General features: G+C 37.2%; 1 protein-coding gene across 3 annotated transcripts in view; it reads left to right on the top strand.

The window, feature by feature from the left end:
* LOC120531779 (potassium voltage-gated channel subfamily H member 7-like) overlaps window positions 1–12718 on the top strand; it is a 440320-nt gene that overhangs the window by 363694 nt on the left and 63908 nt on the right. For all 3 annotated transcript variants that reach the window (XM_039757502.1, XM_039757501.1, XM_039757500.1), the window contains 2 exons: window positions 1540–1745; window positions 12537–12627. In XM_039757502.1, coding sequence (XP_039613436.1) covers window positions 1540–1745; window positions 12537–12627 — 297 coding nt within the window. The remainder of the gene's footprint in view (window positions 1–1539; window positions 1746–12536; window positions 12628–12718) is intronic.

Raw genomic sequence — 12718 nt, 5'->3', positions numbered from 1 at the left:
TATTTATGATTGTGCCCTGTGATGAATTGGCAGCCCTTCCAGGGCTAATTCCTATCTTGTGACTAGTGTTGATCAGCAAAATTCACAAACATATTTTTTGCAGAAAATATGCTGCCTTTGCAGGTGACCTTGCTTTCCAGGTATTTTCCTGGAAAAATCAGCAGGTGGTCAGCTTGGACAAACTAATTTTCCCTTCTACCACATGATGCTTTGCAAGACCTAGCGGGACATTAAGGAGCTGTAGCAGCCAAACACAGAACTTTCCCAAATTCATACTGTAAACAGACTTCGCCTCACATTTTACATTGCTGCCTGAACACACTTGTGTTGTCGCTCTTGATACTCTATGCATTACATCTTGAAAGAAGTCTGATGATGACTTTTATTATAACCTTTTGTAGATATTCTCTAAATTATCTCCCATTGGAAATAAATATGGCTCCATAAATCTAACTACATAAAATAATTTTTTTTTAAAATTTGCAAAGGTTATAGAAGGAGTTGCTATGTATATAGTTATTTTGTGGAGAAACATTAATGAAAACAGTTCAAACATGTCTGTGAGAGAATGGAGCAGAAAGAACACAGAACCTTTTATGACTATTCCTTGCATATACTGCATATAATTATACAGAAGTTATATATACATTTTGAAAGTGGCAACTTGTTTATGTGTCCATGGTACCAGAGAGTTTGATGATGTGTGTTACAAGTTGGTTGGACATGCAAGTAAGAATTTCACTGTACTCTGCATATGGGACAATACTACTGTACTACCATAATACTACTGCTAGAAAAAGCTGTCAGTTGTCAAGCCGCACTTACAGGGATGTGATGCTTTAAATCAAATTGTATAAGAGACAGCTAAAAATAAAAACAGGATGTACACTATGGATTTATACTTTGCTACAGAAATCAAATTTTTATTGCATTTGCCAAATGCAATACAGAGCAATACAATTATCTCCAATCAGTCCAGTCTATGAAGCAGGCATCCTTCAAAGTTATTGTATTAATATGCCCCAAAGTTTATGATGATGCAATGAATGAAACCTGCAACCATTTAAAGTTTGGCATGCCTGCTCCATCAACTTCATTTATTTTAAGGCTGGCTTTAAATTAATTTCATAGGTCAAATAAATGGTAAGTTCCAGCATCTTTTCCATTAAAAGCTAAAGTGTAACATAAAGTTTTTCCAAAAATTACAAAGGCAAAAGAGATTCATTTTATTTACACCTTATAAGACTGCTTTTAATATGAAGAAACTAATTATATGTGTTTCTGTCAGTAAGTTCATGGGATGCTGATTTGGGCCATGTTGTCATAGGGAGGTGCAGCCAAATTTTATTTTGGTTTTGTTCTAATGTACCCTAAAAAGCTTCAAGCTCTCTCCATAGCAAACCATTCATTGCATAGAACCCACCCGTCTGAACTAATTCAAAATATTTAGGTCCTTCTCTAGCATTAGTTTCATCATTTTTATTTAGTTTGCTTATCTATCTATGTATCTCTCTTAATTTATATATTGCTGTTTTAAAGGAAAAAATGACATCTTTGGAGAAATGATCCACCTGTATGCGAAGCCTGGAAAATCAAATGCAGATGTTCGAGCGTTGACATATTGTGACCTACATAAAATTCAAAGAGAAGATCTCCTGGAAGTTCTTGACATGTATCCAGAATTTGCGGATTACTTCTTAACAAACCTGGAACTCACGTTTAACCTCCGAGATGAAACGTCAAAGGTGCGCTGCCCTTTCGTGTTATGAACATGATTGTTTCATGATATATTTTTTGCTCATTTATCTTATTGATGAACTACCTAAATATGGAATGAAGTAAGTCATTAAGTGATAAAATTAATGAGAAGCAACGTAAAAGTAGTAATCTATTTTTGTAATTTTTTTTGTGAAAAATTTTATTTTTCTCAATCAAGCCTTATTTGCATACAAGCGCTGAAATCAGGGTGCTAGCTCTCCTGCTGCACTGATATTTGAAATGTATTGTTCATAAAGAATTTTTATGTTTAAATTATCAATCCTCTTATCAAGGGCCTCCGCGACTATCCACATGTGCAGAGATGGTGCTGTGCAGTAAGATGTGGGCTGAGTGTGAGAGAGAGCTCATCTGGCGTCACCAGGAAGTGGTCCACTTTGAATTGCTTAGAGGCAGCCACTGCATGAACAGCACAAGGAGTTCTCATTTAGTTCACACTATAGGAAACTGCTTTCCAAGGGCCTTTGTAATCCACATGTTGTACGTTCAAGGCTGACCAACGGCAGTTACCACAGTGCAAAACATGCAACCTGAGATGGATTTGGGTGTGATTCTACAACAAAACAATGTCTTTCAACCATAACAAACTCAAAGAAACAAATATACCCTGTACAAATATATCTCTGAAATTAGGATGATTACAGTGCACAAGATTCTCCTTTTTGGGAGATCATACATGCCCTGACCTAACATATGCTCTCATATGCTCACAGTCTCACAAGAAATCTACATGATTATTTTTGTGCAGTTCAGGCCATTTTTAAAATTAAAAAGATTCAAAAGGATAGTAGGAAGGCTAAAAGACAGTTGGAGAGAAATGTCATAGAAAAGGAGAAAGATGATCCAAAGTATGGTAATTCTTTCAGTATTTTAGTAGTAAAAGAACATTCAAGGTAAAAAGTAACAGAGACTACTAAGGAGGTACTTAGTGACTTGGAAACTGCAGAGGAAGTGCTGCTTGGATTACATTGGCTAAAATCTAACACATCACCAGGACCAGATAACATTTATCTCAAGTACTTAAGGAAGTTAGTGAGTATATACTGTATATAACCCTTTGGCACATATTATTCAAAACGCTCTGCACACTGGGGAGATTCCTGAAGACTGGAGCCTATTGGATATTATCCACCTGTATAAAAAGCATTATAGTTAAATTAACAGAAGCAGTTTTTAAGGAAAAGGTCAGCACATGTCTAGAACAAGAGTATTAGCAAATACTCAACATGGGTTTAGAGGAGGAAGGCCGTACTTTACTATTGAGCTGGAATTCTATGATGAGTAACAAAAAGCATGCGATCAGATAGGTGACTATGATATTATTTACCTTGAATTTCAAAAGGGTTTTAATAAAGTACCACACAAAAGGTTAGTGATCAAACTAAAAGAAGTGGGAATTCAGGGAGTGGTCTGTAGATGTGTGCAAAATTGGCAAAAACACTGGAATCAAAAGGTTATGGTGAGGGAAGCATGTTTTAGAATTAGGTGATATTAAAAGTGGCGTCCCTTAGGGATCAATTCTTGGGCCGCTGCTCATTTTAATATACATATTGAATCTGGATAAAATATAATCATAAGCTGGTTAAGTTTGCAGATGATACCAAAGTAGGTGGAAGGACAGATATTGAAGAATCAGCTATAGTAAATTGTTACAAAAGGAATTTAGACAACATATAGACTTGGGCAGATTTGGAGCAGTTGAAATTTAATGTAAGAAAATGTAAAGAATTACATGTAGAAAGCAAGAATGTTAGATTTATTAAAGGATAGGTAGGAATTTCTCAAGTCAAAATTATTTTTTTACATTTATGGTATTCATTAATTTGTCATGGAAAATTGTATTCTTAGATAAAGCATTTCTTTGAATTTAAGAAACAAAGTGCCCGTTGTGGTTCAAAATGAGATCTACAGTGCATTAATACAAATATAAAAATAGCCTTAAAACTTACAGAATATATTCATTTTCAAGCCAAGTGAGTTCTTCACTTCAGAACAGAACACAACTTCCCATTGTAAATTAATGTACAGTATACCATGATTATAAAAAATAACTTTGACTTGAAAAATGTAAGCTTATCCTTTAACTCACAGTTTCTTGCTTTCTTTTCATTCTGCTTTCATAATGCATCATCGCTTTATGGCTGCTTTGCTCATTGTAACTCTTGATTTACTTATGGCAGTAGGCTCTGAGCTCTTTTTTTCTAGTGTAGTATTTTATTCAAATAGTTTACTCTCTCAAGAGAGCGGAGAGTGCTCTGTGATTCTGAGTGTGTTCTTTACTTGGCCAAGTCCTGTTTCAAGGGCAGTTTGGTCAGTCTAGTGAAATATTTCATACATGGCGCCCCTCAAGAATCCAAGTTGGTTATATCATTCACACATTGGTCTTGATTATCTATTTTGTGTGAATTATAGATTTGCAGTATTTTGGTGTTAAAAATGGCCTTTTTTCAGATTTCTCTGAGCTCATAACCTGCCTTAGAGAAATGAAATGCTAGATTCATCATAACTTTTTAAAAGACAGCTTATCTTAACTGCCAGTAAGACCTAACTGAAAAGAGTTAACTCCAACCTGGTGTAAATTATTCATTCCTTTCTTTATAACACAAGTCTTTTTTTTCTTCCACTTCTGTAACGTCTCTTGCACCTTCTCATTTGCATGTTTTTTCTGACACTGATAAGTGTGTCCATACATTTATTATAGCCCCTATTGTGTTCTAACATTCTTTATTGGCATGTGTCTCATCTAATCTATTATCCAAGCTTCAAACCTGTGCTTCTAGAGTCCTCACTCAGACTTGAATCAGTGACCATGTTGATTCTGTACAACTTTCACTGGCTCCCTGCATTTTCTAGGTTTGACTCCAAAGACCTCCTGGCAAATCCGTAGATTTTAAATTCCTGACATTTTAATGGGTGCCCCTTAGTTTACCTTACGATGGACGGGTATCCCATCCATGACTTTTGACTGCCTTGTGCCAGAGATGGAATTAATTTTATATTATATTTAAAACTGAATGGTTGAGTTGATCTTTCCTGGTCTGAGCAGCACAGCATTAAGAGGAAGCACAGGAGGTCTCATGGCTAAATAGTCATTTAAGTGAATGAGGAATGTTGGCACAATGACCCAGCTTCAGTCCTTCTTCTTATACAGCCAAAATGATTGATCTTTGTGTGTATCATAATGCCTCAAAAACAACACTTTAGTACAGGAACAGACTATTAAGCCCAACATATCCTGTCAATCCTAGTCACCCACTGTTATGTATGCAATGTATTATCAAGTCAAGATCTGAATGTCCCCAAACTACTACATGGTAATTTACTGCACATATTAGAGGTTTCCTGTATGTAAAAGAACTTGCATATAAAATGTATCCTTATACTGATTCCACTTGATTCCCTATGGTCTATTTAAAGAACTCATTTTTAAGTAGCTGCTGGCACATATTGTATCAATTCTCTTCATTACTGTGAACACTTTTATTATGTCTAGTGTTACTCTGAACAGGTGACAATACAACTACTGTTGGTACTTCTTCTACTCCTAAATAACCTCCACTTGCATAGCCTCCTTAGCATTAGACCCGAGTGATACTTGGGCTGCGAAAACCTTGCTAAGACCGTTAGTCCAGAGTGTCACTTGGGCAACTATACAGATGCGTCTTGCATAAGTGTTAGAACCAACAATCATTCAGGCTATAAAAGTGCTGTCAGTGCTGCCGTTCTTTGGAGAAATTATGTCTGAGTGTAGGCTTTCACTAATAATGAAATATTTGCACTTTACCAACAATGGAGGCTTTGATGAAAATACCCATCCAGCACCCAAACTGAAGAAAATCTGAGAGATATACCAGGCCATTGTAGCATAATTTCTGACCATGTACATACCAGACTGTGATGTCAGCATCAATGAAAGTCTCATGGCTTATAAGGGCAGATTGTCATGGATACAGTACAAGAGCAAGATTTGGCATAACGTTTTACGAGCTTTGTGAATCTAAAACGACATACATTTGGAATTTGGTTCTGTACACAGGGGAAAGGACAATGTTTGATCCAAAATAAAATCAGTATGGTGTTGCTACATTATCGGTGCTTACTTTGATAGATGCACTGCTGGATCAAGGTGTAATCATGGATAATTTTTAAACTTTACCAGAGCTATTTAACATCTTACTGCAAAGAAACACTGACACATGTGGAAAAGTGCACCCCAACCATCTTGGCATGCCTGAAGGCTTTGGCAGAGCTAAATTACAGCGAGGTGCTCTAGTAGTTTAGCAAAAGTGTAAAGTGCTTGCACTAAAATGGAAAGACAAGAAATATGTTTGTGTTAGTAGCACTGTGCATAATGCAGCTACGTCACTGTACAGGCAAAAGGCAACAAGCAGGTTACGAAGCCTTGTGCTATGGTTGACTACAATAGCACAATGGGCGGCGTAGATCACGCGGATCAAGAATTGACTTTCTATCTCATTATGCAGAGGCAACAAAAGAAATACTACAACAAGATATTTTGTCATCTGGTGGAACAGTGCATTTGGAATGCATTCGTTTTCTACAAACAGATGGCGAAACTGTATCTCATGTAAACTTTACATGGAGGCTTGTAGAATAAATCATTGCTACACATCCACTGTCTACACTAATGCTAAAGAGACACGGTCGACCCAGCACTACATGGATCAGTCAAGAGCGTCTTATTGGTAGACATTTTATTGATTACATATCTCCAACAGAAAAAAATACTAAATCCAACTTGTACTTGTGCAGTTTGCTGCTCAAAAACTGATAAATCTGGAAAGGAAATCCGAAAAGAAACAAACTATTATTGTCCCAACTGTGATGCTGGATTGTGTCTTTCACCGTGCTTAAGGTTTCCCACACAAATGACTCATTTTGAGATTGTATACTGTTTTGGCATCATTAGTAGTATTATTATTACTGTTAATTATTATTGTTCATTTCATATTATTATTTTTATTCATCATTACTATTATTATTTGTATTATTATACTTTTGAGATTTAATAAAAATGTAATTTTTCATGTAAAAAAAAACAGTGCTTTTTAAATGATTTTTTGGAATAAAATGCATTGCTAAGGAGGTTAAACTGCAAAGATTCAATTGCTTCAGTCTTTCCTCATTACTTATTTTCTGAAGTCCCAGTCTAGTTGCTCTTCTCAGGACTTTCTCTATTTCTAATATGGAGACCAGAACTTAGCGCAGTATTCCAGGTGATATGCCTTCAATGCATTGTATAGCCACAGAGTCCCTTCCATTGACGTGCACTCTGCACATCGCGCTATGTGCCCTAGCATCCTGTTTGCGTTGTTAATTGCTTCTGTCAGGATGTGATCTGTGGAAAGTCCACTATGAGTCCCAAGTACTTCTAATAAGGTGTAATTTCGAGTTTCAATTATATCTATTAACACAACATATTACTATAAATACTATATTAATCATGTATTTAGAAACGGAAACTAACAGTTTGTCAAGAGATGAAATTTTGCATATCTCTTCTAAGTAAAACTTTAAAAATGTCTATAGGATAACCCGAGATACTGGAGCTAGTCTCATATTTGGTAACAAAGTGTTTTCTACTCCTGCATTAGTTGATTAAAGAGACGTTGCTATTGTGTAGTTACTGGTTCTGGTGGAAGTAATTACACTTTACCAACATTTATGTTTTAAAATAAAAATTAACAGTTTCCTCCAGGTGCTCCAGTTTCCTCCCACAGTCCAAAGCCATGCAGGTTAGGTGCATTGGTGATCCTAAATTGTCCCTAGTGTGTACTTGGTGTGTGTGTGTGTGCCCTGCAGTGGGCTGGCGCCCTGCCTGGGGTTTGTTCCTGCCTTGTGCCCTGTGTTCGCTGGGATTGGCTCCAGCAGACCCCCGTGACCCTGTGTTAGGATATAGCGGGTTGGATAATGGATGGATGGATGAATGGAAAATAAAAATTAACATATGTAATTCTCTTCATGTATTTACTACATAAACCTGTCTACTGCCTAATCTAATTACCTTGTTCTGGAAGGGTGGAATCCATTTCAGCAGCACTTGGTACTAAGAAGGAACCGACCTTGGTGATACACTAATCCATCTCAGGGTTCACTCATAATGGGCAAGTTAACATGCATTGGGATGTGATCTTTGGGATGTGAGAGGAAAGCAGTAGTAGACAGAAAAAAACCACAGGGGGAAATGGGGAGAAAATGACGGTAGGGAATGAAACCTGGTGTCATGAAAACTGAGAGGTGGCATTAGCAGTAACCACTGCACTACCAAGCCATGCCACACCACTCACCATAATATACAGTATTCAAAGACATTTACTCCATAGTCACTTTATTAAGCTCATCTCCCACAGCTTTGGACCTAATTTTGTTTCCAGAATAAAACAAATTTTCTGAGGCATGAATTTAAAAAAGGATAGAAATGTTACTTAGGGATTTTGGTCCACACTGACTTGATAAAATTACAAAGTTGCTGTAGATTTCTCAGCAATACATTCATACCTGTGAATCTCCTGTTTCATCTTATCCCAGAGATACTCTGCTGGATTAGGATCTGGGGACTGTGACTTTGCCCACAGAACTATGGCTCACTGAATATTTTGTTAGTCACGCCATTCTTTGTAAACTCCACAGACTGTGGCATATGAAAATCCTAACAGGAAAGTGGATTTTTTTTCATACTCTTCCAGTATTTTGACACTTTCCTTGTTCTCCAAACCACATGTCAGTCTGAGAAAATGACTGTGTCTGGAATCTAACCGAGTCTCATTGAAACTGAGGTGATATCAGCAGTACACGGTACACCACCATAACGAGCCACTCGCAAGTCGCATTTAATCATAAACTGTATTTAGGCTAATTCTGTTTAATGCAGTATTATTATCATTTTGTTTTGGTTCTTATGAAAACTGACAGATTTTTTTGTTCAGTTGTTTTACTGCTATTTACGTTCAGCTTTTTAAGAAAGGAACCACGTTCACATATTAGAATGACACATTAGGGGCTCATTCATTTAATAATGCATGTCTATAGTTAATAAACTATACACCTTTGGCAGTAATCACCATTGTGGAATAGTATATTAAGGGTTTAGCAGAGCAGTCCAGACTTCCTGGTCACCAGCTACAGACCTCAGTTGTTCCTGGGAAATTCACAAACAAGCCAAGAGATATAACCCCTCCGGCATGTTCCGTGTCTGCTGCGGGATCCCTATGATGTGGAACGTGCCCAGGGCGGCTCTAGGGCATATTGCCTATGGGACATTCTTTCGATGTGCCCAAACTACCTCAACTGGCCCCTTTTGATCCAGAGGAGCAACAACTCTATTCTGAGGCTCTCTCAAATCGCTGTGCTTCTGACCTTAACAAGCCACCCTGCAAAGAAACTGCAGATCTGCCACTTGTACTTGCAGTCTCATTTCGAGCAGTAAACCAAGAGGTTTGTCTTTAGACTCAGCTCCCACTTCACCAGCACAGTCTGGTTCAGTGCCTCCAGAACAGTTGACACTAGTCCAATCATTCTTCCATTTTCTGTCACTTGTGAACAAGATCCTGAGATACTTGAACTCCCCCCTCAGGGCAGTTGTTCCCCACCTCACTGAGAGAGCAATCCACTTATTTCTCAGCGAAGACTATGAACTCTGACTTGGAGGCACTGATACCTCATCCCAGCCACAAACTCAGAAGTGACTTGCTCAAGTGCATGCCGAAGGGCACAGAAAGCTTAAGCAAAGAGGACAAAATCATCTATAATATGCAAGCTTTCAAGGCAACTCAGGCAAGAAGGGGCCCGAGTTGTATTGTAATCTTTTTAAATAGCCAATAAAAGGTGTCAACACATAAAGCAACAATGCTGTCTCTAGCTTCCCCACCTGGACATCCTCACATCCTTGGCTGCACCTTGACATCCTGTCCATAAAAACTATCAATGAGAGTGGTGGCAAGCTACAGCCTTGATGGAATTCAACGTTCACACTGAACAAATTTGACTTAACAATAAGCATTTGGACACAACTGTCACTGCATTAATGTTCTATCCTGAATTTCAAATGGTATCTCATGAATGAATGGGTGCATAAAATAATCTACTGGTGTTTTACTTTCCTCCATGGTCTACTGACATTAATTTCTTTTGCCTTTTGGAGATTTAACTTCTGTTACTATAATTCTCATCTTGGAGAACATTAAAAACAAAAAGTACAGACATTATTATATATATTAATTTCTTACTGCCTATTTAAAGTGCTGCTCATATATTACATATTCTGGCAGAATTTGTAAGATGTGTACCATACTTTAAAGAAAAGATGACTGATGACTGGCGAAAGACATTTCATTTACTTTGAATGGAATCCAAATTAAACTATAAGGCATCACAGAGTAGCATACCCATTAAACAAAACATAGTAATAAGGAAAATAGTGAAATGGTCCCCGTTCAAACGTTTGCATACCCTTAGTTCTTAATACTATTTATTGCCCCTTTAGCATCAATGATGACATGAAGTCTTTTGTGATAGCTGTGGATGAGGCCCTTAATTTTCTCAGGTTGTGGGGCTGCCAATTCTTCTTGGCGAAAAGCCTCCAGGTCCCGTAAATTCTTGGGTTGTCTTGCATGACCTGCACATTTGAGATCTCCCCAAAGTGGCTCAATGAAACTGAGGTTAGGAGACTGTGATGGCCACTCCAGCACCTTCACTTTTCTCTGCTGTAGCCTTGCGAATGATCAACTTGCTGTAGCTCACACATCCCAAGAACATCAGAGATTCATCTTCATGCTTCACAGTAGGGATGGTGTACCTTTGCCATGGGCCTTCATGTGTCCTTTCCAAACATAGCATTTATGGTTATGACCATATACTTCAATTCTGGTCTTTTGTGGCTCGTCTAGATGCTTTTTGGCACATCGTAAGTGGACTGTTTTGTGGCATTGGCACAGTAAAGGCTTTTTTTTTTTTTGCAACTTGACAATGCAGCCCATTTTTGTTCAAGTACCTCCTTATTGTGCATCTTGAAACAGCAACTCCACTTGTGGGTTTTCCTTGGCAGCTCGACAAATGATCTTGGCATTTGTGGCTGAAATCTTGGTTAGTCTACCTGACTTTGGCCAGATAACAACAGAACTCCTAACTTTTTTATCAGAATTTGAACACTATTTCATGCATTTTTAGATTTCAGGATATCTTTTTATATTCTTTTACTGCTTTATACAAATCAACAATTTCTTGGGAGTCCTTTGACAGTTCTTATGCTTTCCCCATGGCTTGGTATCCAGAAAAGTCAGTGCAGCTCTGCATGAATTTAAATTGACAATTTATACACAACAACTGATTGCAATCAAAGAGGTCACAGGGGTATACACTCTCCCTTAATTACCCTTAATTTGAACCCGTGTGTGTCAACTTGTGTGTACATTATCAGCCCCAACATTTAAGGGTATGTAAACTTCTGATCAGGCCAATTAGGTGATTTCAGTTATTTTTATGATTTAAAAAGGACACACACAATTATGTGATAATAAATCACCTCGCCTGAGCACTTTCCCAAATTAAATTGAGCATGGGAAAGGCGCTATACAAATAAAATGTATTAGTATTATTATTTATTAAAAGGAAAACTTTCTGCATGATTACTTATATTTTCCAAACAATAGCCAATATTTCACAGATTCTGCCAGGGTATGTAAACTAATTAACTCAACTGTATTGTATTTCAGATATATGTGTAAAAACTGCACTGTTTAATTGTCTGAGATTGTGTCTGTTGCTGTTTTATAGTGTTCGGCATTTGGGGTTTAGTTCTCATCCAGTTGACTGAGTGGACCACGTATCTACTGCATGTCTCGACGTTAATTTTAACTGCCCAACTCCCAATTACAAAGATGTTCATGTCGGGTTACTTGGTCATTCTCAATCCTGGATACAAGGCATCCATTGATAGTTCCTGCCTTGTGCTCATTTCTGTTTGAATAGGTTCCACTTCCCCAGTGGTCCTGCAGTAGTGAAAATTAACAGGAAAATGGCTTACATTCCAAAATGCAATGATAGACAGATAGATAAGACATTGTATAATATACAGAACAGGCACAATATAATAGATAGATAGATAGATAGATAGATAGATAGATAGATAGATAGATAGATAGATAGATAGATAGATAGATAGATAGAGATGAAAGGCACTAAGATAGATAGATAGATAGATTTATGACTCCTAAAGGGAAACTACTATGCAAAAACTATGCAGAATATGAAACATAGAACATGAAACATAGATATTTGCATAATCTAATTAAAATTGACATATTAAATTGTTCTAACTAGAGGTTATATTGTTTTATTTTGAAAAAAAAACCAAATGTGGGTAAATACAGGGTGTAAAAGTTAATTGGGACACATCAGATGATGTAAGAAAGAGTTAAATGTTATAAGACATTTGAGAAGCTGACCTTTACATAGGCTTTGAACATTTTGACTTCTGAAGCAGTGTGAGCTGGTGAATAAGGAGTCTTTATAGAGTAACCTTGACAAAGCTGCAGGAGGGCATTGAAACCACTGAAGAGCTGCTATGCTATCTGAAAATAGAGGGAGAAACAGCTAACAAAAATGCTATTATAAAATCGCCATGTAAGAGTCCAGTTTGGGGAGGTAGGCTGTGCAGTTCAGTTGATTGTTTATTTTGACAGAGTGAGATATATATATCTCACTTTGTTTGTGACAATTTATTTATTTAACGTTTTTTATAGCCTGCCACCTTTATGCAAAGCATTGATTCAGAAGGGGAAGATTCAAAAGTTAGAAGGAGGAAGATTTCTTTTAAACGGAAAACAGACACAGGTAAGTCTATTATGCTTTAATGAGATAATCTAAAATTCATCCGCAGAAAGTACAAAGCATTTGTGCTGACTGATATGCTTTAAAAGACTGT

The sequence above is a fragment of the Polypterus senegalus genome, chromosome 6 (genome assembly GCF_016835505.1).
Source record: "Polypterus senegalus isolate Bchr_013 chromosome 6, ASM1683550v1, whole genome shotgun sequence".
NCBI lineage: Eukaryota > Metazoa > Chordata > Cladistia > Polypteriformes > Polypteridae > Polypterus > Polypterus senegalus.
Note: the sequence above shows the minus strand (reverse complement) of the source record. Positions and strands in the feature narration are given on the sequence as shown.